The sequence below is a fragment of the Oryzias latipes genome, chromosome 23 (genome assembly GCF_053564925.1).
Source record: "Oryzias latipes strain Hd-rR chromosome 23, Olatipes_Hd-rR_3.1".
NCBI classification, from domain to species: Eukaryota; Metazoa; Chordata; class Actinopteri; order Beloniformes; family Adrianichthyidae; genus Oryzias; species Oryzias latipes.
Genome location: NC_136259.1, coordinates 23,607,959 through 23,620,563, shown reverse-complemented (window position 1 = coordinate 23,620,563; position 12,605 = coordinate 23,607,959). Strand labels below are relative to the sequence as shown.

The window sequence follows — 12,605 nt, the reverse complement described above, 5'->3', positions numbered from 1 at the left end:
TGAGTGAAACGCTGTCGGCCGCCCCGACGCAGATGTCATGTAAAACAGCAGCAGGACCGGGATCGGATTTCGTCCGCCGTCCCCTCTGCTGCCTCCATGTTCGCCCCGCCTCATGCCTGTTTGAATCCGTTTTCACAAACTCGCTGAGCCTTTCATTCATAATCCTAAATGGATTGAAAAGCTGCATTCCTCATTAGCGCCGCGATGCAGCAATTCAACTTTACACAAATATCAACTGTCAGAAACACTCAAATTAAATCAAAAACTACAGCCGTACGTCCAAACTGTTCATCCGTTGGCTCAGATACAATTTCCTTCACTTTGGAAGCCAATCAGCTGAAACGAAGGTCGCTTGGAATAATAGGTTCCCATTAAGTTTGATTACAATCAGTTGCTGTACTTTGATTTTCTGCTTTTATTGTGACACTCTGCTTTCAAAGAGGAGCTACTAAATGAGTTTTTGTTTGGAGGCTTCAAGCTGTTTTTTTTCTTTTTGTTGGTTGGTAAAGTGACAGTTTGTGGGAGGAGTTTAATTTTGCACTTATTTATATGTGAAAGCCAGGTCGCCTTCAGGAAGTAAACAGACAGAAATGAAAACAGGAAGGTGAAAGGGAGGTGTAAGATTTTAAATTTTCGCTTCAGCTGAGCTCTAAACGGCTTCCAGACTGATCTGCAAAAATAGTTCTCTACTTCTGCTCGCTGGTATGGAAGCGATTATGTAGCATAAATAAAAAGCAAAGTCAAAACCAGAAATGCTTTTTCATTTTCAAAATGAAGCTGCATTTTTTGACTCAAAAATATAATGAAAAAGCAATCCACCAAAATGCTTTTTCATTTCCTTCCTCAACACAGCTTATTCTGTCACTTAATTAAAATTAAAATGAAAATGGTATTTGACATTTCATTTTCAAACAGTTCTCTGGTAAATGTGTAGCATAATTCATTTAGAAATGTCTAATTTGACCATTAAAATGGATTAATAGAAATGCTTTTTAATTTTCAAAATGAAGCTGCATTTTTTGACTCAAAATTAAAAAGAAAAAGCAATATTTCAAAATGCTTTTTCATTTCCTTCCTCAATACAGCTTATTCTGTCACTTAATTAAAATGATAAAGAAAATGGTATTTGACATTTCATTTTCAAAAAGGTCCCTGGTAAATGTGTACCAAAATTCATTTAGAAATGTCTCATTTGACAATTAAAATGGATTAATAGAAGTGCTTTTTAATTTTCAAAATGTAACTGCATTTTTTGACTCAAAATTAAAAAGAAAAAGCAATATTTCAAAATGCTTTTTCATTTTATACTTAAAACTGCTTATTCTGTGTCATAATTCAAACGAAAATGCAAAGAGGGGATTGCATTTGCATTTTAACATCCACCCCGCGCAAGTTGTCACAATATTCAATTCGAAAAAGCATTAGCAGAGGGGAGGCGGGGCGATGACGTCACTGCTCTCTCTGTGTGTCCGGCTGCTGACTGACGCACACACACGCACCAGGAGCAGACTGTGTTAGCGGCAGAGACGAGGGTTTTGTGATGGTTGTGAACTTCTGATGAGTTTCCACAGCTTCTCAGGACTAAGTAACTGCATGTCCGCCTTCTGCGGTCCTCCTCCGGACGCACCGCGAACAAGCTTTGTTCTTTGGACCGCCAGCTGCCTTCGCACAGCGGAGCGCGAAGCTCCGACGATCGCTGAAGGCGGAAATGCTGCTACGATCTGAGAAACCATCATATGAATTTGTGTTTCCAGTGGTGTCCAGAACAAAATAAAGACTGATGTAATTCACAGATATTTACACATTTATCTGCAGCTTTGCGGTGAATTTGCTGTTTGATGACAGCTGGAGCTCCATCATCAGACAGCAGATTTCTCGATGCTAAACGTTGCTGGTTGGACCAAAAACACTCAGCGCTAAGCTGCAGGAGACTATCTTCATAATGTGCTTTTATAACAGTTATGCTAATATTTTACGGCCTGCTCTGCTCGATTATATGTTTTTAAATCCGTGCGGTCAGACGACGCTAAAGTTGGCTTACGATTCACAGCTTCTGATTCGCGAGGGAGCTAAAGGAACATTCTGCTGCATTTTTCATATTAAGATTACGTAAAACCGGGTCCTGTTCAAAAACCGCTGGACCTGGCCTGCTCAAACCTGGATTCCTGGATCTTAATAAAACAAACAGCAAATTCACCGCGAAGCTGCAGATAAATGTGTAAATATCTGTGAATTACATCAGTCTTTATTTTGTTCTGGACACCACTGGAAACACAAATTCATATGATGGTTTCTCAGATCGTAGCAGCATTTCCGCCTTCAGCGATCGTCGGAGCTTCGCGCTCCGCTGTGCGAAGGCAGCTGGCGGTCCAAAGAACAAAGCTTGTTCGCGGTGCGTCCGGAGGAGGACCGCAGAAGGCGGACATGCAGTTACTTAGTCCTGAGAAGCTGTGGAAACTCATCAGAAGTTCACAACCATCACAAAACCCTCGTCTCTGCCGCTAACACAGTCTGCTCCTGGTGCGCGTGTGTGCGTCAGTCAGCAGCCGGACACACGGAGAAAGCAGTGACGTCATCGCCCCGCCTCCCCTCTGCTAATGCTTTTTCGAATTGAATATTGTGACAACTTGCGCGGGGTGGATGTTAAAATGCAAATGCAATCCCCTCTTTGCATTTTCGTTTGAATTATGACACAGAATAAGCAGTTTTAAGTATAAAATGAAAAAGCATTTTGAAATATTGCTTTTTCTTTTTAATTTTGAGTCAAAAAATGCAGTTACATTTTGAAAATTAAAAAGCACTTCTATTAATCCATTTTAATTGTCAAATGAGACATTTCTAAATGAATTTTGGTACACATTTACCAGGGACCTTTTTGAAAATGAAATGTCAAATACCATTTTCTTTATCATTTTAATTAAGTGACAGAATAAGCTGTATTGAGGAAGGAAATGAAAAAGCATTTTGAAATATTGCTTTTTCTTTTTAATTTTGAGTCAAAAAATGCAGCTTCATTTTGAAAATTAAAAAGCATTTCTATTAATCCATTTTAATGGTCAAATTAGACATTTCTAAATGAATTATGCTACACATTTACCAGAGAACTGTTTGAAAATGAAATGTCAAATACCATTTTCATTTTAATTTTAATTAAGTGACAGAATAAGCTGTGTTGAGGAAGGAAATGAAAAAGCATTTTGGTGGATTGCTTTTTCATTATATTTTTGAGTCAAAAAATGCAGCTTCATTTTGAAAATGAAAAAGCATTTCTGGTTTTGACTTTGCTTTTTATTTATGCTACATAATCGCTTCCATACGCTGGTGCGTGCACGTGCACACGTGCACAGCCACGCAGAAGACAGGTCAGGATGAAACACGGTCGTTAAACAGGCGTGCAGAGCGTCTGGACCGCAGACGACCCGCGTTTCCGCCTTCACACGTTGATTTATCTGGCAAAAAGAAAAAACGCTAAAAAGGTTGTGACGGTCAGAAACTTTCATGTAACTTTAAATTCCTGTAGACGTTACAAAAAATGGGAGTAAAAACCAGAATTCTAACAAAACGTTTGGAAAAAAAATTAACTTAAAACACGTGTCAAGCTGTAGGCTCGCGGGTCAAATGTGGCGCGCCATGTCATTCTATGTGGCCCGCGAGATCATAAAAGTTTTTAAATTCACTAAAATAAAAAGTAAGAATCGCTGTGTATTTATTCATATCTATGTAAAGATAATATCGGATTGGGAACTATTCATTAGGACTTAAACACTGTCCATATAACCTAACCTGACAGAATCAAATTGAAAGGATTTATGCTAAAGTAACAAGCAAACGTATGTTTTCTATGCAACTGTAATTATCACTTTAAAAAGTTAGAATAAATAAATAATGAGTTATTTTACATTAATGATTAGCTACATTTATTTTTCATTACATTTAGTTTTATGTATAAGTTGTCTCTTATATAACAGCTACTCTGCTGATGTGACCCTCAGTGAAAATAAGTTTGACCCCCCTGACTTAAAACAAAGAAGGAAAAGGCTTTAAAAAAGTTTTTAGGCAAAACTTTACTATGAAAAGAGCTGGTGAAGAGTTCAAATATCAGGCTTGTCAATCACTTTATTACAAACGTTATTGCAGGAAAAAAAATAGTTTTTTTTTTTTTGATGAAAGCTTTTCATAAGAATACAAACATTTTTTTTGCCATAATTATAGAATGAAAGCTGAAACGTTGAGCTGCCCTAAAGGATTTGCTGTTTTACTTTGACATTTTTTGTAAAAAACGTAGAAACAACTAACGAGAACGTGAGTAAAGTAATGAAATGAATAAAATATAGTTGGTTTAAATGTTTTGATCCAAGAGCAAGATTGTTATTTTTATTGAGTTGAGGAGATTTCAGACGTACCAGAATGTAGATAATGTAAAATAAAATGAAAGGTACATCGATTATTGCCATAAAGTCTTCCCTCATTTATCGCAAGTCATAGAATAATCCTTGATATACAAACTACGGAGCCCGTAGACCTGACATGGGTAAAAAAAAAAAGACATTGTTCCAACGAATTAGGGTATCGTTACCACAGAAAAGAATTATAGTAAGATTCACATTTCTCGTTCGCATCCTCTCATTACAATGCACGGAAGACATGGGGGATGTTTAGAGATCGGATTTATTTATGTCAGGCCATGGGCTCCGTAGAAATCTATAAAGTAGTTCCATTTATTTTTTTAAAGAGTATTTCTAGGTGTTTTAAGGCTGTAAAACTCCTCATTTCTTGTTTAAACTCTCAAAGTTCAAAGAAAAATTAGTCCAATATTATAGAGAATAAGCAAAGATCTGATTGAGATCGAAGATTTATTTATTTATTTATTTATAGACATGAGACCGAGAATGATTGACAATGCTCTACAGCCAATCAGGACGCAGAAATCTACTGTGTAAGAGTTTTAAAAAGCATGTAAAATTCTACTAATAAAATTAGCAAAACTGCGAGACCATGACAGATCAACTACTGTTTGTTGTTGTTTTTTGTCTTGATAAATTTTAAATGTTGGTTTGGTGATGTTCAACCAGCAACTTAAACTACCAATCCATTTAAGAAACTCTTCACTGCTTTCAGTTTCTAGTTTTTTTGTAGCTAGACTACTCGCCCCTACTGGTCATTGGGGGTACTGCAGAGCCACGTGCTTCAATTTTTACATTTTAATATTTTGGCTTAAAAAACAAACAAAAAAAACGCCTTAAAGGATTCAGATGCTCCTTTTGGCTGTGGAGAAACGGCACATTTATCCTCCGAACACAATTTTTTGATTTGAAAGAAACAGAAACTGATCTTTTTAATCAGAGAAATTGGTTTAAACTCTGTAAAGTTTTTCTGCACAATTGTTGGGTGTGAATTAGAAACACGTATACTTTTACAAAAGTCAGATTTAATGCTGCAGTGTTAAATAAAAGTTGGGAAAAAAGGTGAAGAAGTTGTCCTTTGGTGGTTTAACTGACTCCTAATGGACTGAAGAGTATTAATTGGCAATCGTAGACATTACTTTTTAGTTTTCTTTAAAACATATGTATATATATTTGCTGAAAAATAACAAAAGATGAACACACTTGCTGTGAGCAAGACACTTAAAAAAAAACATGTGTTTATCTTAAATATTTGTCGTTTCACTTTCGCCGCAGCCCATCGCCGATCTGCGCTGCAGGTGATCTCGGTTCCCACGGCTCCTCGCCGTCATTCAGCAACCCTGACCAATCCCTGACTCAGACAGGTGCTCGCTCGTAGACTCCAGTCTCACCTGAAAACCAGGAGAACCTCAGCGTTTTCTGGAGCAAGGTCAAAGGTGGACGTAAAGCTGGAGAGCAGACGTGCAAACACGTCCCTGGCTCTAAAGCACCTGAGGCCAAAGGTTGTGGTAAATGCTGTGGCGGCCGAGCGTCAGCCCTCATGGTTAGCTGTTAGATCTCCGCTGTAGTTATCTTTCATGCTGATTGAGCACACAGCTGTGAGCGCCTGCAGTTCCTGCAGAAACGAAAACATTAGTGCTGACTGGAAGCTTTCAGGCTGTAAATGACTCAACAATGACTAACGGGACCCCTCACCCCCACCCCCTCCATAGGTGTTTTTTTTGTTTTACTGTGAATTAAAGTTGCTGTTTCCCTCTTCTCGTAAAGACTTTTTTCTTTCTCTTTCCTGTCAGATTTACTGGAACTTTTCCCTCTGAAAATAACTTCTAAAAGCTGCCGAAACGAGAAGCCCTGTCACTGTGGGGGAGCTCCGATTGGTCAAAGTGCAGAGCGCACGCGTGTTTGTGTCACGTGGCCCCTTCACACACGCCCAGCGTGCACGTGTCGATGTAAACAGAGCTCCATTTTGTTCACATCGACCTTCGACGTAGCGTCACACGTCTGCTGCGTTCGGTACGAGCCCCTCTGATCTGTAGATGTGTTGGCGCTCGCTCCCATTTATGCGTTCCACTTTCTGTGGATTTCTGTGAAACAGGTTTGATAAATAACCAGGAAAAACCCCCAAAGTGTTTAAATGACTTTTGTTCTGCTACCATGTAGACCTGAAGTCCTACAGCAAAACACTAAACCCAAATAAACACCTAATACGGATAAAAACTGTTTTGATCTGTTTATAATTAAACATTTTTATTGTTTGATTATAAAATTTTTGATTTTGATTGGTCATAACTTCCTGTAGATTCACTTTTCAGTCAATAAGACTGGAATCACCCAAACCAACTTATTTTATCTACAATTTATTACAAATATTCACTTTTAACTGCAATTAATTTGGTCTAAAAGTATAAAATCGTAACATAATCATTTATTAGAAAGAATTAAAAGCTGTGAATTTGATTTTTTGAAGAACAAATTGTATAAAAACATCTCTTTAAGTTTTAAAATATATATATTTTAATAATTTTTAAAGCAATAATTAAAAATTATCCAAGGGGTAAACACTTAAAAGGCTACATTCCTTCTACATCATACCTGAATCTGCTGTTGGTAGCTAAAACATGTTAAAAATGTCATTAAAAACAAAACACAAGGGAGTTAATGAGAGTAATTTCATATTTTGAAGTTACTCTGAGGTTGATTTTAGTAAAAAAGGAAAAAAATTGCAAGAGACATTCATTAAAATTTTGCTAATTAAATTTTAAGATTCTGTTCCAAATGTTTAATAGACTTCTTGAAAACTAATTTTCATAAAAACTAAATTTAAAGAAGCAGAAAAATATTTTTTTTAAAGAGAAATAACTGCATTTTATCCGGGGGGGTACATACTTTTAAGAATGTGTGACCAGATCTGTACATCAGTATATTTTTTTATTTAATATTTTAGTGTCCATCCACTGCTGGGGGCAAAGAAAATTACCAAAAGGTATAAAAATGAACAAAAAAACTATTTTCAAATGTCAAAGAATAATTTGCATAATTTGTAGTTGAGATTTTAGTTAAAAACAAAAGTTATATCATCTTTTGATTTGTTTAAAAAGCGTCCCATCATCAAAAAAATGCCACAGAAACATGTTAACAACACCAAAAACACAATTTTCATCAGAGTGGGTTCTTTAATGATTTTTTTTCCTGATTCTTAATTGTTCATACAAGATATTTCAAAATAAAACGAGCCATTTCCTATGAGCAAGAGGATTTAAAAGAAAATTGTCCTATTAAATCTGCTTCTTTTACTTTGGCACTTTAAAGCAAGATAGCAGCAAACAATAATTAAAATAAGTAAACAGTAATTCTTTCTAAAATCCAAACCCCTACTTAGAATGATCTAAGTCGCCAGTTTACAGTTTGGGTTAGTTTAGTTACTCCCCATGCATTTATTCTTAAGTGTCTTTGTATTTTTTAACGCAAAATTGGCAGTTTTTAAACTATTAGAGATGGTTTTTGTCTCTAGATTGTCATTCAAATGTTACACAATAACAAATGTCAGAGAAAAACCCTGAAGTTTCATCTACGGTTTGAGCAAACGTCAGTAAAAAACAGCTGAGCCGCGTCTGTGTGAGTCCAACGTTCCTCCAAGCGAGCGCTTGGTTTTTGTGCGGCTGACGTCAGCGACTCAAACAGAAAGAGTTTCAGAAAGCTTGCAGAGCCGGTTCTTCAAAGCACTGAAAAAGATTAGAGGAGAGGTCGTTTTAAAGCTTAAAAAACAAAAAACGAGGGAGGCAGAGTTTTTTCTTTGTCTTGTTTCTCCTGTCTTCTAGAAATAATCATTCATTGTTTTAGAGTTTTCATAAACGCCTCAGTTTAAGATCAAAGGTCTTGATTTGGAGCTAAAGTTCAGTCAGATGGGATGAATTTAAAATATTTTATTTTTTAAATTTTTTTTATGAGTGTTAAACAAAGACAGTTTCCTGGTTCTGATCAGTGGTGAGCAGAACAAGTGTGCAGTTGTTGCTGGTCCTCTTCCTCCTTCATGCTGTGGTTCCTCTTCCTGTCTCTGAATCTGAGCAGAAGGAGTCGTCACCTCTTCTCTCCACGCAGCAATTTTCTTCCTTGGTTCCAAAACTGCCGCAGAAATGCTTGGTTTCAGTTTCCCTCCAGCTGAAGCTGTGGCATCATCTTCAATGGCGTGTGATTCACAGCGTGAACGAGCGGGAGTTTCTCTGATAAGCAAAAAACAAAACAAAAACCATCTGAGGTTCGGGATAGATCTAGTTTCTGTTGCACTTCCCTGCAGAGCGCTGATCGCTTCTCCAAAAATGTTCAGATGCATTCCTTTGTGTAAAAACAAAATCACGAAAAAAAAAATCAAGAAATCTGCATGTTTTCTTGAGTTTGCATGCGACTCCCTTCAACGCAGCGTTGATCTGTTGCATCCTTCAGCCTCCAGCTGTGTTTCTGTACATTTGACACATTCACCGTGAAAGTTTTCCTGTTTTTGTCCCTGCAGCCATCAAAGACAAGTTCAGTGACTGGACTGAGTTCCTCATCCAGGATCTGACAGGATCCCAGACGGCGCCGGCCAACCTGCTTGAGGGGGTGAGCCTGCCGCCTTAGTCCTCCCTCAACCCACCTCTCTTCTTCCTCCTCTTCTTCGCTTTTTCCTGGCAGGTTTGAAGAAAAGTGAGAGTTTGACGCAGAATCAGGTGAAGCAGCTTAAAGAGACCCTCAGAGACCGGCGTGGAGGCAGAGGCTTTTAGAAAGAAATCCACCCTGAAAGCAAGTCGTCTTGATCAATAGCTGCGTTTACACGGACAAACGCAACCGGAATTAGCACCTGATCAGAATAAAAAGCGTCATGTAAACACGCCGTTGAGAATACTCTAACCCGGACTCGTAATTTCTTTCCGATGGAGATAGGTGGGTTATGTCGAGGTCGATCGGATCTAAACGGTTTATTTATTACTGCGCTGGCTTTGCGTCATGCATTAGACGGTGTGGCGCTCCAGAGGAGACTTTGGAGCGCCAACAGGACCAGACGGCTGCTCCACCCGTGTGAAGCATGTCTCTGGGTAGCAGCTTCGTGTTTTTATTATGGTGTGCGTTCCAGAGGAGGCTTCGGTCCGGCCGGCCGCTCTGCGTGAGGGAATTTGGACATGACCTCTTGTTTGTAACAGAAAGCAACAGGCTCATCGTTTCATATGGTTTACGTCCCTCCATAAAGATAATGTAAAGATCCTTAAAGGTACGGAAGCAAAATCGTGTCCGGATGTTGATGATTAATGTAGCTCCAGGGTTTATTCTCAGTCCTTCTTTTTTATGTTTAACTTGTTTAGCATCGAGTTTGAAATCTGTCATATCCATCCAGGTCTTCTGCAGGGACAGCGCCGTTTTTTAATTTGCGTTATTCCGTCTCTCCTTCAGCCTCTGCGGGGGAAAAACACGGTGGATCTGATCCAGGAGGGATCCGTCTTGGAGCTCCAGGATCTTTCGGATCCTTTCCTTTACTGGCCGGTTCGAGTCGTCCAAAACGTGGGAGGCCGGCTGCGCCTGCGATACGCGGGCCTCTCTGAAGAAGACCGGGACTTTTGGCTGTTCTACCTGGATGTTAGGCTCCGCCCACTCAGCTGGGCCCTGGAAAACCACCTTAAATTGGAAACACCGGCAGGTAAAAGTCAAACTAGAACAAAATTTTGTCTGGGTCATTTTTGAGGTTGTTCAGTTAGAAAACATCAGCGGAGGATTAGTTTCTACAATGGAGTATTAGAATTACAATAAAAGAAGGAAAGATTTACCAGAACAAAGTTGTAAGATTAGGAGAAAAAAAGCCAGAAATAAACGAAAATAAAGTCAGGAATTATAAAAAAACGAGAACAGTTTCATGAGTATAAAGTCATGAGAGCGAAAGAATAAGGATTACATTTTTATGAGAATAAAGTCATAAAATTATGAGAAAAGAGGTAAAGATTTTACAAGAATAAAGTTTTAAGATTATGAGAAAAAATTAAACATTTTAGGAGAATAAAGTCGGACATTTTGAAAAAAAAGGTTACTATTTTATTACACTAAAGTTGTAAAATTATGAGAAAAAAGGTTAAGATATTACAAGAACAAAGTCAACAATTATCAGTAAAAAAATCTATTTATGAGATTAAAGTGGTAAATTTGTGCTTCAGAAATGTTTACAAGTAAAAATAAAGGTAAAATCTTAAATTTCGCTTTTAAATGTTTCAATAAAGACGATCAAACTTTATCTGTTTGATTGATGTTGCAGAGAAATCAGACGGAAGAATCAGATTTAAAATCTGCTTGACCGTTTTAGAAAATATACAACTTTTATTTTCATGAAACCACAACATTATTTATGTACAATTGAGACTTTTTAAAAGTATAAATAATCAATAAAGTTGTAAAATTAATACTTTTAAGACTTTATTCTCATGTTTGTTAATTTTTTCTCTAATAATCTGAATTCACAGCATCACAGTTTAATTACAGTCGGGCTGCTGATCAAACTAACGACAGCAGCTGATTCTGAACTTCAGGCTTAATAGTAGAAATTCAAAAAGTTCTTTTGAATGTTTTTAGCAACAAAATGATGCATTTTGCTTTGACGGTTTAGAGATCAGATCCATGAGGAACGCCGCTGAGTGGCAGCAGGTTCTGGAGGAGGTCCAACTGGACGGACAGAAGAATCCACTTCCGCTAGAAGTCTTCAAGGTGAGTCGACGGGATTCAAACCCGACTCTTTCACAGCTCTGCTCACTTCCTGTTTCAGTTGGAGGACAGGAAGTTTGCTCAAAAGATAAAAAGTTTAATAATATTTGAAAATAAATCGAAAGCTATTGATATAAAAAAACTAATTATCTTAATTATGTTGTACGTTTTGAGGGGTTTTACCCGACTAAATTGCAACAAAATAATTTTTTTTACTCAAATATCACAAAATCTTTGTCATATTTTTTCAATTTTTGGGGAATATTTTTAAATAATTCTCTTAAAGTGTCATAAATGTAAAAGAAATTTGATTATTTAAACTAAATTCTGACTTTTTGGAGACAAATTGCTCTAATCTGTGCAGCATTTATGTAATATTACCCAAAATTTATGTTATTTGTGCCTTTTTATACAGTCATAGCTGTGATGAATCACAAGCATTTGTTCTTCTTATTAGATTGATGTAATTTTCATCCATTAAATCAAATTCTTGATTCTTTAGGGAAAAAAGGTTTATTTAGAGGAATGGAACAAAAGTCTTCCTTTATGTTTCCTTTTTTTTATGTTTGACATTTTTTTAAATCAAAGTTTTCTCGTGTGCTTTTGGTACAATTTGGGGTTTGTTTTGCTCATAAAATAGAAATAATTCCCTGCAAAGAAAAACATGCAGCTTTTAATTTAAAAAAGACTCGTTAGAAAACTAAAGAATGAAAACAGAAAATAGTTTTAGCAACAGTTTTCCTTCATGTTGAGGTTTTTCTTCTTAAATATGTCCCGATATCATCAGAATTTCACGACGTTTTAAGGACAGATAAATGGAACAAAAGCAACAACAACAAAAAAGTTTACTTTCTGTGAAGAGTCTTTGTTTTAAGTTTTTGTTTTTCATATAAAAAAACAGAGGTTGCAGGCCTCCATTCCTCCAGAAGAGCCTCATGACCTGCATGGAGCTGTTCTTCATCAAAGGTGGAGCAGGTTGGTCTAAACTTGTGGTTTTCCCCCGTCAGGACCACGTGGACCTGCCCAAACACTCCTTCAGGACAGGGATGAAGCTGGAGATAGTTTCTCGGTGGGAGCAGCTCCAGATCTGTCCCGTTTCCGTTACCAAGGTGACTCAGGCCTTTTCATGCACAGTATCGATGAAGCCGCTGCCTCCTCTTCCTCCTCCTCAGCCTTCTGCAGCTGCTGTCAGAGCTCTGCCTAGGATTTTTAACATGTTTTTGTGAGGGATGTGGCTTCTTCCTCCCTCATCTGTTTGGATACCAACGACTGGAATGTGGTGTTTTCTGGTGCAGACTCGTGCTTTTAACCTCTGGCATGTGAAGGGCTTGGCACAAAATACCTGCACTATAAACACAAATCGCCAGAAAGACACTGAGTTTTATTTAACCTCTGGATCCTGGATCTGCCCTGAAATCAGGATTTACAGCCCCCTCTGTTGAAACTTAAGTTTCCTTCCTCATCGTTTCCTTTTTTCAGCCTCACTGT

At 37.6% G+C, this 12,605-nt stretch overlaps 1 protein-coding gene across 3 annotated transcripts in view; it reads left to right on the top strand.

Annotated features, from left to right (window-relative positions):
* Positions 1 to 12,605, top strand: part of sfmbt2 (Scm like with four mbt domains 2) — a 53,785-nt gene that overhangs the window by 26,052 nt on the left and 15,128 nt on the right. For all 3 annotated transcript variants that reach the window (XM_011491304.4, XM_011491300.4, XM_011491301.4), the window contains 4 exons: positions 8,911 to 8,999; positions 9,825 to 10,068; positions 11,023 to 11,120; positions 12,125 to 12,226. In XM_011491304.4, coding sequence (XP_011489606.1) covers positions 8,911 to 8,999; positions 9,825 to 10,068; positions 11,023 to 11,120; positions 12,125 to 12,226 — 533 coding nt within the window. The remainder of the gene's footprint in view (positions 1 to 8,910; positions 9,000 to 9,824; positions 10,069 to 11,022; positions 11,121 to 12,124; positions 12,227 to 12,605) is intronic.